At 40.5% G+C, this 18,349-nt stretch overlaps 1 protein-coding gene across 1 annotated transcript; it reads left to right on the forward strand.

Moving 5' to 3' along the window:
- The first annotated feature begins 1,888 nt into the window (after positions 1-1,888).
- On the forward strand, positions 1,889-17,807 carry pfkma (phosphofructokinase, muscle a). The gene is made up of 22 exons (XM_008296553.1): positions 1,889-2,091; positions 3,198-3,271; positions 3,387-3,464; positions 4,707-4,896; positions 6,291-6,456; positions 7,036-7,080; positions 7,392-7,500; positions 7,601-7,696; positions 7,784-7,876; positions 9,088-9,213; positions 9,314-9,378; positions 10,111-10,174; positions 10,255-10,401; positions 12,668-12,738; positions 12,863-12,950; positions 13,092-13,244; positions 13,330-13,494; positions 13,742-13,803; positions 14,261-14,372; positions 14,468-14,567; positions 17,215-17,320; positions 17,406-17,807. The coding sequence occupies exons 1-22, from the start codon at positions 2,001-2,003 to the stop codon at positions 17,545-17,547; spliced, it is 2,343 nt and encodes a 780-aa protein (XP_008294775.1). The 5' UTR covers positions 1,889-2,000; the 3' UTR covers positions 17,548-17,807.
- The last annotated feature ends 542 nt before the right edge of the window (positions 17,808-18,349 follow it).

Raw genomic sequence — 18,349 nt, forward strand, 5'->3', positions numbered from 1 at the left:
GCAAAACAGTTATCCAGTAATCACTAAATCACTTATGAGACGGGAAGTCAGGAGAAGACTTAACTGCAGACACATGAAGCATGTCGTAGGACAAGCAAAAGCCCAAATAGGCCTGGGGAACAAACTTGAGAAAGACACAGTAAAACAGGGGGGGAAAGAAAAGGATGAGGAACACAGGTAAGAAGTTAGGCAGGTAAACCAGCAGACCAACTATCAGAGTAAAACAAGAACACACACATACATGGGCTGATTGGAAGACGAGAAACAGGTGACACAGATCGAAGAGGGCGGGAAGACACACAATGGGAGGAAGCATGAGCACCGGACACACACAAGGTAAGCAACTTTAAAATAAATCATAGACAAATAGAAAGACACATACACTGAAAATTGAAGTTGAAATTAAATACAGACGGAATGTTATCTACAAAACCTTTAACGTGTGTGCTGCTGCTCTGGTTCACTCCTCTTTGCAGCTACACTGGAGCGTTTCTGAGCATGAGCTGATCTTCTCAGGTTCTGCATCAGCATCTTAACCAGGTCTAGACTCATACCAGATCTCTGTTACTCAGCTGTAGTTCCAGCTGTGCCCTGGTCTCTCTCTCTTTCATAGTTAATGGTATCCATGCAGATGAGGATGCGTGGTCTCCTGCACAAGATCGGCTTCAGGTCCTGAGGTGTGGCTCTTCCCACCCAGCATATGGAGGGTCCTGATTGTGCACCGAGGCCAGCCCTCTGATCCAAAGGATAAAACTGGGCACTTAAAGGTTATAAAAACAGCTCGACTTAAAGGGCAGCTCTCATTTAATATGAGCGACAAGCCAACATGCTTCTTGTTGTGGTTTTGATGTCATTTCTGTGATGAGCTTGTTGTTTTAGTGTGGAGGTTCCTATCTAACCACCCGAGGACTGCAGGCTTCAAGGTTTGGTGCTGAGGTTTTAGTGTTATTTTTGTCTTTTTTCCAGAAAGCCATACTTAAAAGTTCTCCTTTTGTTATATTTATTTGATTTAATAACACCTGCAAGCTCCTTTCCTCTTGTAGTTTACCTCATTATGTTTTGTTCTGTCAAATGCCAAATCTCTCCTGTCCACAGGTAATATTATTTCACCTGGTTGAACAGTGTTTCCCTCTGCCCAGTGAGCTTGTCTCTTTCATTTTATTCCTTTTGAGTCAAACAGAAGTGGATTTATTCTTACAGTTGGGATTACTGTTGTGTTGCGTGGGCGGAGTGATGTTTACCTTTAGGATGTTCTGTCCGAGAGCAGAATTCATGCTTCCTGTAAGCATCATCAAGGTGCGTTTGTGGTGAAATCCAGTCTTAAAGTTCTTCTGGGTTTGCGGTGTTTTCAGCTTGTCTTTGACAGAGCGGAGTCATGATCACTGACCTTTACTGCAGAGAGAGAGAGAGGCCTGCAGTTCCTTGGATGTTTTCTGACTCCCTGGATGAAATGTTTCCACACTTCAAACAAGGTTCATTATTTTTTCTCCATTTTTTTATGTCACCCTGTAGAATCCCAGAGCTTTAAAAAAACAACAACTTTAGAATCCTACAAGTGAGATCTTTCTGCTTCTGGGTCATCTAAATGATGATTTAATTGATCGGGGCTGCTGGTAATCAAGCTTGAGTGTGTCCAGTCCAGCTGCAGCCAGTTATCAATGCAGTTTGCTGTTGTTTTGCTTTTTTATGTATTACTTTCACACAGCACTGTATTATTAGTAGAACTGAGATGCATGTGCTTGTTGCGTTATGTGTTTCCCTGTGTGTCCACTGCAGGTGGTCACCGGGCCTGATTATATTTAGTCGGGCTCTGTGAGTGAGTGAGTGGTGGAGGGTATCAGTGGGAGGGGGCAGGATCAGGAACTGTAGTCTATAAAGCCTGCGCCTTCTCTCGTGACTCCCCTGACAAGCAGAGAGTGAAGGAAGAGCACTCTATCTTTTCTGCTTTCCCCCCCTCCCCTTTAATCGAGGCCTCCTGTCTGCCCGGTTCCTCTGGAAACATGTCCCATGATCTCCATCCCACCGTGGACCCCACCAAGATGGGGCTCGGCCGGTCCATCGCCGTGCTGACGTCAGGAGGAGATGCCCAAGGTAAGTAGGAATCGCAGCTTTGTTCTGTTTAAATGAATGAAGAGGCAGCATCTTCCCTGCTGTCGCGTCAACACCGAATCCCAAGCAGCTGTGGAAATCTGTCTCACGGAGGCCAAGAAAGTGTCACGCTAATGCTCCGACTGCACGACGTCTTAAGATCTGAAGCCAAAGAACAGAAAGGGCGAGCGGCATGTCTTCAGAGCTGTCAGAGTGTCACGGTTGAAGGCCAGCTGTCAGAGGGAGATGGATGTTTAGCTGAAAGTCCTATTTGAAGTCATGAGAAGAGGGTTCACTGCACTGAGGTGTCAAAGCTTCATATTCTCACAAAAACAGCAGCAGCGTACAGACTCTGTAACCTTGCACTTTTCTGCACACAGGAAGTATTTCTATTACTTTAATTACTTATAATTACGTGGTTACACTTGCTGCTCATCTGACTTGTGACACTGTTTTTAACCTACATGTTATGCACTGAAGCACCAAGTCAGATCCTTCATATGTGAAAACCTGCATGGCAACAAAACTGGTTCAGATTAAAATTAGGTTTGTCCGCTTCATCTAAGATTCTTTAATATATTATTCTTTCAAGTTGCTTGTCTTTGGTAAATCTAAAGTTTGACGTCCATCAAAGCTCATCCGGGTGACGTCTCATTTTCCTGTTCGATCTTTATCTTCTAACCTTTTGTCAAGGCTTTATCTGCCTCTTGTGCCCCCTTGTGTGTTCTCTTATTTTACATCTTTGTGGCTAATTTTAGTGGCGCTGACCTTTTTCTGGTATGGAGGAGAGAAACGCCCCCTAAATCCACAGCTGCTGTCTGGTGAAACAAGAGCTGCGACATGCCGGCCTGCCACAACACAACCTCTCACAGTGGCCTTTAGTGTAGCGGACATCCAGGGGGGGGCGAGATGGTACACAAGACCTACAGTCGCCTGATCTCAGCTCCTGTCCTCTTCCCCCTATGAACTATTTTTGTCTCATCCGTTGCAAGCCAGAGTCACTGAAAGGTTAAGATGGAGCTGAAAGGTCTTCGTTTGATATCTGATGAGGAGAATCTGACATTTCTTGTGTGTAAATCAAACCAGATTGTGCCGTTTGTGTGCCTCAGGTATGAACGCCGCTGTGAGAGCGACAGTCAGAGTTGGTCTCTACACTGGAGCCAAAGTCTACTTTGTTCATGAGGTATCCGCTGCGTGGAGGTTTCTGTACACTGACACAACATAATATTGCAAATAAATCAGAGACGGAAACTTAAAAGCTTCAATAAAACTCACTGTGTTGTCGTGTGCTGCTGCAGGGCTACCAGGGCCTGGTGGATGGAGGAGAAAACATTCGGCCCGCCACGTGGGAGAGTGTTTCTATGATGCTTCAGCTGGTGAGTGACGTCAAATGAATAAGCACAAAGTCACACAATATAACACTACACACAAGGAGGAAGACTGTGAATGAGAGTTAAAAATGCATGTCTGGCTGTGTTATTAAAGGGCGCGTTCACTCATTATACAAAAAAAATATTTTATTAGTGTCTTGCTAAGCAAATTGTTTGGGTTTCATTTGTTGTTTTTATTTTATTTTTTAATAGGAATAATAATTCAACAGGTATCATAAATGATCTAAAAGCATCATTTGAGGTTTTTATTTTATTATTTTCTTGAGGAATAACAACTCAACAGGTATCATAAATGGTCTAAAAGCATCATACTTATTCTCTTTAACCATCTAAACCCCACAATCTGCCGGCAGGTTTAAAAGGGATGACAAAATGACACCATTCACCAGATCCAGAAACTTAACAATTGAGAATATCCTCATATTTTCATATTTTACATTTTTCAGTGTCAGTGAAGTAATTATGTGACATGTAGTTCCATTAGAAAAAAAGATCTAAGCTTAGAAATTGTAGTGTTTTATCAAACTATCCATTCTGAATGTCTCATTTAAACTTTTGGGGAAAAAAGTGAATTAAACAAAAAACACTTTGTAGCACAACTATGAAGCCATGAATGACTCACCTGCAGCCAACAGGACTTTTTAGCTGAACTGCAGGCAGCGTTCATGCAGAGCAGATGGGAGACAAACATGATAACAAACCAATCAGTCTGCACTGTGACATTTTATATCCAAAGGGTCAAAGGTCAATTTCACAGTGACATCATCATGTTGTGCCAAAACCTACTCTTCTGGCCAACAGCCAACTCCATGACTCAGGACAGTGAATGTAAACTACAAGTTGACTGGTTGCTGGAGAAATACAACCGAGGTGGTAACTCTAGTTGAGTGATGACGTTGAACAGCTGCCTTATGACTGAAGGGTAGTAGAGATGAAATGATACTGCGGAGCTTGTGATTCACATTTCTTTACATCGTCTCTGGTGTCTAAATAAAGCGGCCTGGCAGAAGAGAACGTACCACATGTGAACGCTCATGTAGAGCAGTGCAGTGAGCACGAGTCGGGGAGAATTTGCTTCTAAGGTGCATTTACCCAGAGCATGGTGTAACCTCACTGGATGTGAATGAATGCATGTCAACAAGCTGCTCTGATTCACATGACTGGACTGGGATTATAACTTACCAGAATTTTATTTCCCAGTAATATAGTCTGCCCTTCATGTGTCAGGGAGGCACCGTCATCGGCAGTGCCCGCTGCAAGGACTTCAGGAGCAGGGAGGGCCGCATGACGGCAGCCTGCAACCTGGTGAAGCTGGGCATCACCAACCTGTGCGTGATCGGAGGCGACGGCAGTCTGACTGGAGCCAACGAGTTCAGGACTGAGTGGAGCGGACTGCTGGCCGACCTGGTCCGAGCTGGTAAACAACCGTCAGTCTGTAAAATCCCTCAGCCTCAGTCTGTCCTCTGTTTCCTCCAGAGATTCTTTTCTGATCTGTCACTGACAGGTAGGATGGAGGATGTCATGAAATTCATTAACTGAGAAGATGCAGGGTTGTGCAAAGGTTTTAGGCAACAAAAGCAAAGTGGCAATGCTTTCAAAATAAATGTCTTTAGTTAATGTTTATCAGGCATCTTCATACGAAGTCAATATTTGGTGATTTCGTCTTTTAAACTGCACCAATTCTCAGTACACTTGAGTAACTGGTGTTTTTTTAAGCTGCTTCGGCACGATGGCTGTTCTTGCATCTTGGAGAACTTGTCACAGCTTCTCTGTGAAGTCAGGCTGCCTCAGTTTTCACCTCTATAATACTGAATTCAGGGCTCGGTGGCGATCACACCATGATCTGTAGGAGCCCTTGTTCCTATTGTGATTGAATCTTTGTTTGGAGTTATTTTGAGGCTGCAGAATCATACCCAACAGGACTGAATCTAAACTGGAGTCTAAATTGCTTAATCGAACACAATACTGTAGTTCTGCAGTTGTTGGTTTGGACCCTTTAATTAATGTTAAATGTTGCATCCTTTTCACTGAGCATTCCAGCTGCTCTCTGTTTCTTAAACCAAGCTGTTAAATGAACACTTATTACCGCTGTCACCTAACAGGCACACAGGGCACAGACTGCAGCTCTGCTCAAGGATTAGAATATTTTCACTGTTTTCAGCCATTAGCAGAGCGATGTGAACGGCTCTGAATCTGTATTTTAGATTAACTTTACATTAACTTTATTATCTCTGTTTAAAAAGGCAAAATAAACTCTAGGAGAATGTTGCAAACCTAAAAATGTTGTGTATTGTTCAGTCTCTCCTGACTGTATACATCTACCTTTTACGGTTTTCTTTAAGTGACATGCTGGTCCTATCTGACTCAACTTATTGAAAGTATCTGTTTGATCATTTTCACAGTGATTCCCACAAGAAAACAATGAAAGAAAATATAAGTATAAATCTGGGACTCTCCTAACAATTTCAGACCATCCTCCTTTTTGTAAAAATAGCAATGCACCTCCTCCCCAAAAAGGTTTTGGACAATCCCTAATATTTTTCAAACATATTTTTTGTGAACATTTGTTCTGCTATTTGCTTATTTTTGTAAAAATCTTAAAGAGGCCATCGTTAAGAATTCAATTAAACGCAGTGAAGTAATAGTATAACCCATTTCCTCAAAAAACTAGGGCTAATGTTTCCCAGTAAAAAGACAGAAGGAATGAAATGCTGTGAAATGAGTCACAGAAATCTTTCATACTGTGTGTCTTCTGTGTCTCCTGCCATTATCAACAACATGTCTGCCTTGTGTTCTTGTTTTTGTCTGCAGGTAAGATCACACAAGAAGACGCCAAAAAGTCGTCCCACCTCAACATTGTCGGCATGGTCGGCTCCATCGACAACGACTTCTGTGGCACTGACATGACCATCGGCACTGACTCGGCTCTGCATCGCATCATCGAGGTGGTCGACGCCATCACCACGACCGCACAGAGGTGAGAAACCACTGAATACCCATCTCTGCTTGCACAGCGGTTCTGCACCTCGAACCACATTATCTCACTTCACCTGATGCTATTTGCACAGAGAAATGCAAATACAATTCCTGCTGGGTTAGAAAAACAAATGTTTTAACAATCATTTCAAGTCTTCAGTATTACCTTGAACATTATGCACTGGTAATGAGTTCCACCTGACCATAGCTCCTTACAGAACTGTTTCTAAACTTTATTGTGTTTTTTAGATGTTAAGATTAATTTTTCTAATCCAAACTATTTAAATTAGGCCACTCTATAGCAGCAATCATAGAAAAAAAATGTTAAAATAAGAAGCAATGTATCACATTTCTGATAATACAATGTAGTATTATGCCAGGGAAGAAAAACCAAAAACCTCTCACTATATCTGTTGACAGTTTGAAGAAATATAGAGTTTCACGGATTCACATTTCCTACTCCTCTGTGAGCATCTATGTAGAAGTTATTGGACTGATATTTTCAAGTTTAAATTGAATCAAACATGGGATAAATAAATTGCAATTTCTCCCTAATTTGTACAAAATGCTTCATCCACAGCCACCAGAGGACGTTCATACTGGAAGTGATGGGCAGACACTGTGGGTCAGTATCTTGTTTGTTTGGTCTGATCATGTGTGCATCAGTTGTCTAAAAGAAAAAATCACAATCTAAACTGTCACATTTCATCACTTTGTTTGCAGTCTTTGCTTACATATTGTACTATACAGATTTAACAATAAATTAATTGACATTCATCATCATTTTATTGCTAGAAAAGCATTTTAAAGAGTCTTCATGCATCAAATTATTATTATTATTATTATTATTATTATTCCATGCTCCTGTGAACACATGTTTACCTGTGCCTGAATTCTGACCAGATCCGTTTATCTTGTGTGTGTTTGTGGCTGCAGGTATCTGGCTCTGGTCACGGCTCTGGCCTGCGGAGCCGACTGGGTTTTCATTCCAGAGATGCCACCAGATGAGGGCTGGGAGAACCACCTGTGCAGGAGGCTGGCGGACGTGAGTCTGTCTTTATCTGTAGATGCAGATGTCTGCTCACTGTTTCTATTTGCCATTTGTGCCAATCAGAATGCATAGTTGGGATTTTCTGTCCTTTTAGCAAAGGGCCCGAGGTTCTCGTCTGAATGTGATTATCGTGGCTGAAGGTGCAATGTCCAGAGACGGCAAACCGATCACATCTGACCAGATCAAGAAGGCAAGCCTCTCTCACAAGTGGTGAAGTATAATTGTGAACTGCACAGACAATATGCCAAACAAACCGGTGGATTTATTTTGTCTGCAGCTGGTGACTGACAGACTCGGCTTTGATACTCGCACCACTGTTCTTGGCCACGTACAGAGAGGAGGAACACCCTCGGCCTTCGACAGAATCCTGGTGAGCATTTTACTGAAAAGTCATTACATTTTTAGAACAATTTCTGCTTTACCATCTCTAAGTTGACTGATATTGTTATAGCACAAAACATGGATATTGACAAAGATATTTGTGAAATTTTAGCTTGATAAACATTTTTTTAATTGCCCATCTACCCAGTTGTAGCACATTTTTTGCACATTAAAATGAAATTCGAGGCTTTGTTTGAATAATAACATCTCGAGGTATTAAAGTTAAAGGCCTGAGTTATTTCTCATCATGTCATTGATTCAGAATATTGGACAAGTAGATCAAATAGTGTCTGACTATGGGTGAATTGAAATATATATATATATATATAAAAATGAATCTTTTAATGAAAAGTCCACCTTTAATCTCACATTGACAAAAAAAAGATAATGCAGAAGTCAGCTAAATGTTATTTCTGAACCAAACTACATGTCACAATAATAATAGTTCAAAAAAGATATAGATTACTTTTTAATATGTAATTCTAGGTCACAAAAATGAAAAGTATGTTATTTTTGTTTCCTAACTGATTAAGCAGGTATGACAAGTTGTACCAAAAAAACAAAAACAAAAACTATTACTAGACAGCTGAAGTTTTAAAATGGCGCTCAGAATAAAACTGAAAACATGTTTTTGGAATACAGCTATAATGTGTCGATACTTAATTTCTACGTTAGGATTTTTTAAATTATTGTTATTCTGTGATTAAAGATGGGACTTTTCATGATGGCTTTTTTGTTCATAGTTCAGCTCACCCTTAATTAGGGAATGTTTGATCTACTTGTCCAATATTGCAAATCCTGGATCAATGATGTGATGAGAAATAGCTGTGATCATTTCAGGCTTTCATCTTTAATAGCTCCTGAGACATTGTTGTTCAAAGTAGCCTCACAATTCAATGTGAAAAAAATGTGCTGAAAGAAGGACAGGCAATTTTTTTTTTCCATTTTTATTATTATTATTATTTTTAAAGTATTTCAGAAAGTATTTGTAGCAATCAAAAATCTGCTATTTATATATCCTTTAAATATGTGTAGTTTTTCATTACAATGTTTTGGGTAAATCAGAGATCGGTCGAGCAGACGGACTCTGATGATTAAAGATGGAATACCTTTAATATAAAATACACTATGCAGCTCTATGGTTGCATCAACTCTCACACAAACCTGGTAATCTAATCGGTGTGTGTTGTTATGATCCAGGGCAGCAGGATGGGTGTGGAGGCGGTGATGGCGCTGCTGGAGGCGACTCCAGACACTCCTGCCTGTGTAGTCAGTCTGTCCGGTAACCAGGCGGTCAGGCTGCCGCTGATGGAGTGTGTGCAAGTGGTACGTCGGTGTTTTCACCTCAGCAAGGAGATCCTTTCCTGATGTGCTGCTTTACTTACTTCACATCTTTACTTCTTCATGCACTGTCTTTTCTGTGCAGACCAAAGACGTGACTGCTGCCATGGCTCAGGGCAGATTTGAAGATGCAATTAAGCTCAGAGGAAAGTACGTATTTGTTGAGTGTAATGGCAACAAAAAATAAATAAATCAAGCTATTCATCAAACTTTGCAGCATCACCATGTAGCACTACGGAGACTGAAGTTTGCTGCTGAAATGCTTTTAAACTTTTACCATGTTGAATCCTAATAAATATTTGTTTTAAAAGAGCTAAAGGAAATCCAACCGACAGAGATGCATTTGAAAACCTTATTGGCCCGACTGTAGACAACACATAACAAATAGCCAGTCTGAGTTGCTTTTCTGTGGTTTAAACGTGACACTTTATGTGATTTAAGAGCGCAAACAAGAATCTGTAGAAGTGAACACAGAAAACAAATGAATGAAACAAAACTTTTCAAAATACATTTTTCATTACCATTCATTTGTTAATTCATTATTTAAGACAGGAGAAAAACTGAGGTATGAATTAGCTTTAAAAAAAAAATCAGCTCCTATAATATATTATTTAGATACGTCTAGAATAATCAAACATTGCTTTTAAAATTGAATGTTTTATTAATTGATTGTGATTAAACACTGTGAATTACTGACAGTTCCAATGACTTGACCAATAAAACCTCCTGGCAATAGTGAAAACATGAAACAAAACCCAGAAAAACTTACAATGAAAAAACAAACTGATAGTGATTAATAGCAGTATTAAAACATTTAGACAGGAAACCTGAACTTTATTTATCTAATGATGTCGCTCACTCAGCCTGATTTATGATGTGCAGGAGTTTTGAGAACAACTGGAACACGTACAAGCTGCTGGCTCACATCAATCCCCCAGATGTTAAGGTGAGCATCATTCATTTCCTAGTCCAGTCCCTCACTGCTGTTTTTAATAACCCAGCTGGTTCCTTCTTTCCGACTGGCAGAGCAACATAAACGTGGCCATTATGAACATCGGAGCTCCCTGTGCTGGTATGAACGCTGCCGTCCGCTCAGCAGTCAGGATGGGAATCATCCAGGGTCACAACATGTTGGCTGTCCATGACGGCTTTGACGGTCTGGCTCATGGACAGGTAACCAAACCTTTCCAGCTTTGTTCCAGATGTTATTTTATATAAGGTTTGAACCGAAGACGTACATATAAAGGTATCTATGTCTGCAGTTGAGAAAATCAGAAACCAGTTGTTGCTCTGAGATCAACTCAAGCGAAGTCATTCATTTATCCATCCATCCATTATCTGTACACCGCTTAATCCTCACTAAGGTCACGGGGGGCTGGAGCCTATCCCAGCTGACTCAGGGTGAAGGCAGGCGATACCATCACACAGGGCTACACTTTGAGACAGACAACCAAGCACACTCACATTCACACCTACAGACAATTTAGAATCACCAATTAACCTCAACTGGAATGTGGAAGGAAGCCGGAGAACCCGGAGAGAACCCACGCTGCACGGGGAGAACATGCAAACTCCACGCAGAAAGATCCCAGGTGTCTTCACCGGGATGCGAACCAGCAACCTTCTCGCTGTGAGGCCATGGTGCTAACCACTGATCCACCTTGCAGCCCCAAATTCATTTATAAAGCACATATTTTGTTTTATTTATGAAATGTTTAAAGCTGATACAAAATGTTGTACAGTTAAAATAGTAAAAGACAATAAAACTCAATGACAAAAAAGAAAAACATACTCAATGACTCAATCTGAAAACTCAATCTGAAAAACATAATAGAATTTTAAACGAAATAAAAAACACAATAAGGATAAAGTCAAGGTGTCAAACTCGTAATAAAGTTGGTTTTTAGCAGTGACTTAAATGTTTCAAAAGTTTTACCAGTTCTTACATGAAAAGGTTCCAGTGATTAGGAGCAGCTACTGTGAATGCTCAGTCGCCTGTTTGTGCCTTGATCTCAGAAAATCCAAGAACATCTGATAGGCTGATCTCAGTGCTCCAGCAGGGAATATGAAAATGCAAGAGTTCTGGTAAATAGGGTGATACCAACCCATTTAAAACCTTAAATATAAACAATAAAATCTTAAATTCAATCCTGACACGGACAAAGAGCCAGTGGAGGGAATCCAATACTGGTGTTATGTGATCATGATGAGTTTATCTTGTTAAAAGACAAGCAGCCACAGACACTGAGCAGATGACTCCTCTATGCCCACATGCAGAGAAGAAAAACAATAGCCTAACTGCATGGCAATAAAGGCATGAGTAACTTTTGAAAGTTTTTGGGACAGAGATTGGCTTTCATCTTAGCCCAAATTCTTAACTAAAAGATGCTGGTTTTGACCACTAAGCTGATCCGTATCAAATTTGAAACTGCTGTTGAAGATTTTTTTTAAAAACACAACAAAACAAAACGATTGCATAAAGTCATAGGGCCAAGTGTGTAGTAAGGGTCATCCAACCAAACATAATGATCTCAGTCTTATGATAATTAAGACTGAGAAAGTTTAAATAAATCCAGGTTTAACATCTTTTAAGCAGCACAGAAAGAGCTGCACTGAGTCTTCACTTCACAACCGATAGTTTTGCATTGTCGTCTGCAAAACAATGAAAAGAAACCTGAAGTTCTGCAGCATATACAATGTAAACAGGGCTGGGCCCAAAATGGAGCCTTGAGGGACTCCACACTGTTTAAAACATGATATATAAATACTATGATCCCCAGTGTGAAAGCCAGCAGTCAGGTCTAGAAGCAGCAGCAGCAGCAGAATCACAGAGCTTCCTGAATCAAAAAGTTAAAAGACGATCATTAAAAACTGTTGAAATAACAGTTTTGGTATTTTGGCGATGTTTAAACCCAGACTGAAATGTTTTCTAAATGACATGGTTACGTTGAAAAGTTGGCTTTTGAATGCAAATTACTTTCTTCAAAACTTTGGTCCAAAAAGGTAACTTAGATATCAGCCTAAAGTTTGAGATAACAGAAGGGTCACTTTTTTTTTTTTTTTTCAAAGATCTACAGAGCTTTTAAAGCTTTTGCAACATCATGTTACCTGTCAGATTGATAAATGGAACAATCATGCCCCTCATAATAAGAACAGTTCTATTCTTCTAAGTGCTGATGACGGACATAGTCCCACTGTAACTAGAGGTGATGTAAAAGAGACAAAGCTAGAAAAACGTGATCCTGTAGATGCAAACTTAAATTAAACAGACAGGACTCTGATTGGGTTACACTACAGGACTTTTTTTTTAAAAATAATAAAAAAAAACAAAACATAACGGTTTACTGTATTGTATATCATGCACTTTGGTATTATGTGTTTCGGTTTCCTCATAAAAGTACATTTTGGCTTTTCAGTTACTTACTTCCTCTCTCTGCAGATCGAGCCCATCAACTGGACTACAGTGAGCGGCTGGACTGGAAAGGGAGGTTCAGTGTTGGGCACCAAGAGGTACAGCACACTGCTGCAGTGCTTCTTTTTTTTCCATTGGTGCAACTGTATTTGAAAGATAACAATGCATGTTTTTTTGTCTAAAAGATAGAATATTTGATTTTATCCTTTGTGTTTCCTAAAGAACTCTTCCTGCCAAATTTTTGGAGGAAATCAGCCAGAACATCGCAAAACATAACATCCACGCTCTGGTGATCATTGGTGGATTTGAAGTAAGTCATGTAAACACTGACGTATTGTTTTCTCAGGCTCTTATATGATAAATCTGCCAGTAATATGGAAGCTTGAAAGTTTGAACCCTCTGTTAGAAGCAAAAAAAACCCAGATGAATCTTAATTCCCTTTCTGCTGCAGGCCTATGTTGGAGGCCTGGAGATGGTTCAGGCCAGAGAGAAGTACGAGGAGATGTGCATTCCTATCGTGGTCATCCCCGCCACCGTCTCCAACAACGTCCCCGGCTCTGACTTCAGCATCGGCGCCGACACTGCCCTCAACACCATCACCTCAGTCAGTGGCTTTACAGCGAATGCATCGACACACAATTGTTTAAAAACACAAACACACAGCCAGACATATTTTTGATTCTCTGCAGACCTGCGACAGAATCAAGCAGTCTGCAGCAGGGACCAAACGCCGTGTCTTCATCGTTGAGACTATGGGCGGATACTGCGGCTACTTGGCCACCATGGCTGGTCTGGCTGCTGGAGCTGATGCCGCCTACATCTTTGAAGAAAAATTCAACATTAAAGACCTGGAGGTAAGGACAGGATCTGTTTTTAGATTGTAGAATCGTGCACTGCGGTGAATCGTGCACACTTCACTGCTTGCAATCTCCTTCTTTAACGCGACATTTAAGCCATGCAGTCATTCATCAAGGGCAATTTGTGCAGACAGGGAATTGTGGCATGAAAGAATGTGAGTTCAGTGTGCAGGATTCTTTGGTTTTCTGCAGACTGAACAGTGATTTGTCCTCTGAGTGTGCGATCTGTGAACTCGGCCAACAGGTGAACGTAGAGCATCTTGTGGAGAAGATGAAGACAACAGTGAAGAGAGGTTTGATTCTCAGGTAAGTTTTGTTCACGTGAAGGAAAGAGGTGAAGTGGAGCAGTATGAATTAAGGTGTACAGTTCAAATACCAGCTATCTGGGTAAATACTTACTGCTGATTTGTGCATTTAAAACCATTTAACACCCACATACTGTGCCTCCAGTTTATTCAGTGATGATTTAGCAGAGTGCTTTTATTGTACACTTTGGCCACAGCAGAAGCATGCAAATAGGAGATTTTAACACATTCTGTACCTGCAAGAACCAAGTCTGTGTGGATTCACTCCTATAGGTCATTTTAAATAAAACATTTCACAGTTAGAAATGCACGGCTTTGAATAAAAAAATGAATAAAGGCTGAATTCCATTTAGCTGATGTAGTTTGATCACACTAGGGCACACATCATTATGACACCTAAGAGTCTATTTCTTTCCAGATAACAGCAGAATAACCTCTAACTCTTTATTCTTCCAAAGGAATGAGAATTCCAACGCCAACTACACCACTGACTTCATCTTCAACCTGTACTCGGAGGAGGGCAAAGGCATCTTCGACTGCCGCAAGAACGTCCTCGGACACATGCAGCAGGTGTGCTCATGTTGAGAGGAATCAAACGTTACTGATTTTTCCTTCTCATTTTCCTACAGTGTAATGTAATGCCCTCTCTCTTTTATTGACTGCAGGGCGGCACTCCAACACCATTTGACAGGAACTTTGGCACAAAGATGGGTGCCAAGTCTGTCCTGTGGCTGACTGAGAAGCTCAAGGAGTGCTACAGACATGGTATGTGGCCCTAAAACCAAACTCTTTGGTACATTTGATGATAAACATTACCAGTGGGAAGCATTGGAAGTGATTATCATTTGGATGCACTTGTTTCCACTTGTGCTCCTCCAAAAAATCATTCTACATATTGCACTTTTTGCATATTAGGATTTTATACTCAGGAGATATGGTGAGCTTATAAAATATTTTGCATTGTTGCACCACTTCATCAAACTGTAGAAAAGTAGTTAAAATTCATGTCACCCAGAATAACTGCAACAGTAACATCCTACCTACACATCAGTTCCATCAGCAGTGATGTTAAAATAATGATATCTAATAATATAACACCACCATGGGACATTTTTCTCTCTCCTCTTATGTAAGCATTGTTTAATCAGTCCCACTGAGATCTCACTTTCAAGGGAGACATGAGTACATGCAAAGATTCATACAATATACTACTAATGATGTGCATTAAACTATAAAAACATGATGCAAAACAGAATTGCTAATACTTTAAATGTCAGTATAATTTTAAATGCAGGTATTTTTTTTTACACTGTTTCATTGCTACTTTTATTGAAGTAAAACATGTCTGTGCAGATTCTCAGTCATCCAGGTCACTTTAATCTTAGCTTCAGTAGAGGGTAATTTGACAAGGTATTTCCCCTCCATTATCTCATGATGAAGGAAGTCTTAACAGTAGATTTTCCAAAGAACCTGCACACACAATCCAATATCTGCTGTTGGACTCCTACCACCCACTGGAATAAAAGCTGGGGGTTATCCGAATCTCACAACACAGGGATGGAAATGTTCCTACCAAAACGAAGAGGAAAGAAAAGAAGCATACACATATTAGGAAAGCATGTAATACATATGGATGTCGCAATTAAGCCTTCATTAAATCAGAGAGAAGCTCTGGAAAAACCTGCACATTTCAAATAGAGAGAAAAGAAGAACAGACAGACATCCCTATGTAGCTGGTATGTCGGAGATACTTTTCTCCAAACACAGCATAGTGATGCACTTTAGACCCAGCAGCACTGTGGGGCACAAACTGGTTCACCCTTTAGATAAAACACAAGCTGAGAAATGTTATATATGCAGTGTAATGCAGCGAGGAGAGCACATACTCATACATGAGTGCATATCAAACCATTAGAACAGTTATGTAAGGAAGTAAAAATTTAAAATATTCCATCCATCCATTATCTATACACCACTTAATCCTCACTAGGGCTAGAGCCTATCCCAGCTGACTTAGGGTGAAGGCAGGGGACACCCTGGACAGGTTGCCAGTCTATCACAGGGCTACACTTAGAGACAGACAACCAAGCACACTCACATTCACACCTATGGACGATTTAGAATCACCAATTAACCTCAACATGTTTTTGAAATGTGGGAGGAAGCTGGAGAACCCGGAGAACCCGGAGAGAACCCACACTGCACAGGGAGAACATACAAACTCCACATAGACAGATCCCAGGCGTTCAAACTGGAACACTAACCGTGGATCCTCTAGCTGTGAGGCGACGATGCTAACCCCTGAGCCACTGTGCAGCCCAGCATTAAAACAACCAGCCCACTTGCCAGACCTGAACCCCACAAAACCCCATTTGAGATATTGTCAACAGGAAGATGAGAAACACTGAACCCAAAAATACAGACAAGCTGAAGGCTGCTATCAGCTTCACCTGGGCTTTAATGACACCTCAGCAGTGCCACAAGCTGATCAAATGCATGACACACTGCATTGATGCATTCATGGTAAAAGGAGCCCCAACCGAGTACAGATTGACAAATAAACATACCTTTTAGAAGTTGGAAATGTCTGAATTGTAAATCCTTTTTTTCACTGATCTTAGGAAATATTTGAATAGTTTAGGATACTGGATTTCTAATTTTCATGAGCTATAAGCCATAATATTCTACATTTTAAACAAAAAAGGCCTCAGATATTTCACTGTAGGTGTGATGAATATAGAATGTGTGAAAATGTACCACCTTGAATTACATTACAAAACAAATGAACTTTTTTTTTTTTTTTTAAAGCTATTCTAATAGTTTGAGATGCACCAGTATAGGGGAAACTAAACTGCATTGCACAACACAGGAGAGCAGCTCCTCAGGACAAGACTGCAGCACTCCACCTGCATCTAAAAGATAAGAGACACTCCTTTGAGGACATTAATGCACATATTCTGGACAAAGAAGACAGATGGTTTGACAGAGGAGTGAAGGAAGCCATCTGTGTTAAACTAGAACAGCCATCTCTAAACAGAGACGGGGGTCTACAACCCCATTCATCAGGCACTTATGATGCAGTCTTGAGATCTCTCCCCAGAAAGCTTTACTACTGTTGACACCAGAGTCATTCCCTGACCCAGCAGTTTATCTGGGGCTACTCATCAGTCACTTAGAGCTGTAGAAGCTTCTTAGTTGAGAGGTGAAAATGTTCTCAAGAACCAAAATGAGAATTCCATGTATCATTCTTCTGAATCTCTTGAACAAATCTGGAAGGTATAGCAGAATGTAAAGTCCTGAGAAAGCTTAAGTAAAGCATCTGAATACAGGAATTAAACATCCTCTGTGCTTCTATGGTTCATAGTGAGATGTACATGCGGTGTTGACTGTTGCATTTTGTGGGTCTTTGTAGGTCGTATCTTTGCCAACACACCGGACTCTGCCTGTGTGCTGGGCATGAAGAAGAGGGCACTCACCTTCCAGCCTCTTGCTGACTTGAAGGCAGACACTGACTTTGAGTAAGATACCCGTCTTCCATGTGACATACTGTGCTGCTATGAGTACAAGTGTCATAGTGACTGATCCCTTCTGTCTTTGCTGCAGGCACCGCATCCCCAGATCACAGTGGTGGCTGAAAATCAGGCCCATCATGAAGATCCTGGCCAAGTACAACATCAAACTGGACACATCCGAACATGCCGACATCGAACACGTGCTCAAGAAGATGGGTCCTCTCGGAAAGTAGACTCTAGTCTGCTGACTGAGTACATGGTTGGACAGGGTCAAATATTCTGTTCCATTGTCAGGTTCTTTTTCTTGTCCTGCTACATGTCTACAACCTTGATAAAAGAGTTGCTGTCTTTCATTTTCCTGTCCTGAATGTGTGCTTTATCATAGAAATAACTGTTTTGTAGCTCCCCTAAATCTCAACAATATTTTGCAAATATATTTAGCAAAAGATAAGATGTCAAAAAAAATAAACAATTAAAGATATATTCCAACAAATCTTGCATTGTTGGTGATGTGTGGAGCAGACTGTTACAAGCTGTGAGAAACGGATGATTCTTAATATGTACCCTGTATTCTGGAAACAATGTTGCATTAAGAAAAAACTGATGGATACAAAAAAAAATACAAGTGAGAGGAACGCTGCTGATGTCCCTGAAAGCACCGGTGCTTATGAGAGAAAGTAATGTTAGACGAGATAAGAATTCCAACCAAAAAATGCAACATAAACCTTGAAAAGTACAAGGTCCTTACAGTAGTGGGCTAGAGATATTTAAAAAAAAAAAAAAAAAACATTGTGTGTTAGCTTGTGCCTTCTTCAGGATGTGGAGACACAAAGAAACTGAGCGATAATATTTGCAGTCAACACAAATGTGCAACACTGAATATCTGCATCATTCTCTCTGTGGCTTCTAAAGGGATCACACAATCAATACAACATAGGAAATATAAAACTAAGGCCTTCTCACAGGCTGTTAAATACACTTTCCTAGTTATAGATGGTGCAGACGAAAGACCATAAAATCCACAAAAGGAAACAA

This window comes from Stegastes partitus, unplaced genomic scaffold, assembly GCF_000690725.1.
Source record: "Stegastes partitus isolate 25-593 unplaced genomic scaffold, Stegastes_partitus-1.0.2 Scaffold24, whole genome shotgun sequence".
Classification (NCBI taxonomy): Eukaryota; Metazoa; Chordata; class Actinopteri; family Pomacentridae; genus Stegastes; species Stegastes partitus.

Coding starts and splice junctions, on each gene's coding strand:
- pfkma (XM_008296553.1), top strand. CDS start 2,001: ATGTCCCATGATCTCCATCCCACCGTGGACCCCACCAAGATGGGGCTC. Junction 9,379..10,110: donor GCAATTAAGCTCAGAGGAAA/GTACGTATTTGT, acceptor TATGATGTGCAG/GAGTTTTGAGAACAACTGGA. Junction 13,245..13,329: donor CCCTCAACACCATCACCTCA/GTCAGTGGCTTT, acceptor GATTCTCTGCAG/ACCTGCGACAGAATCAAGCA.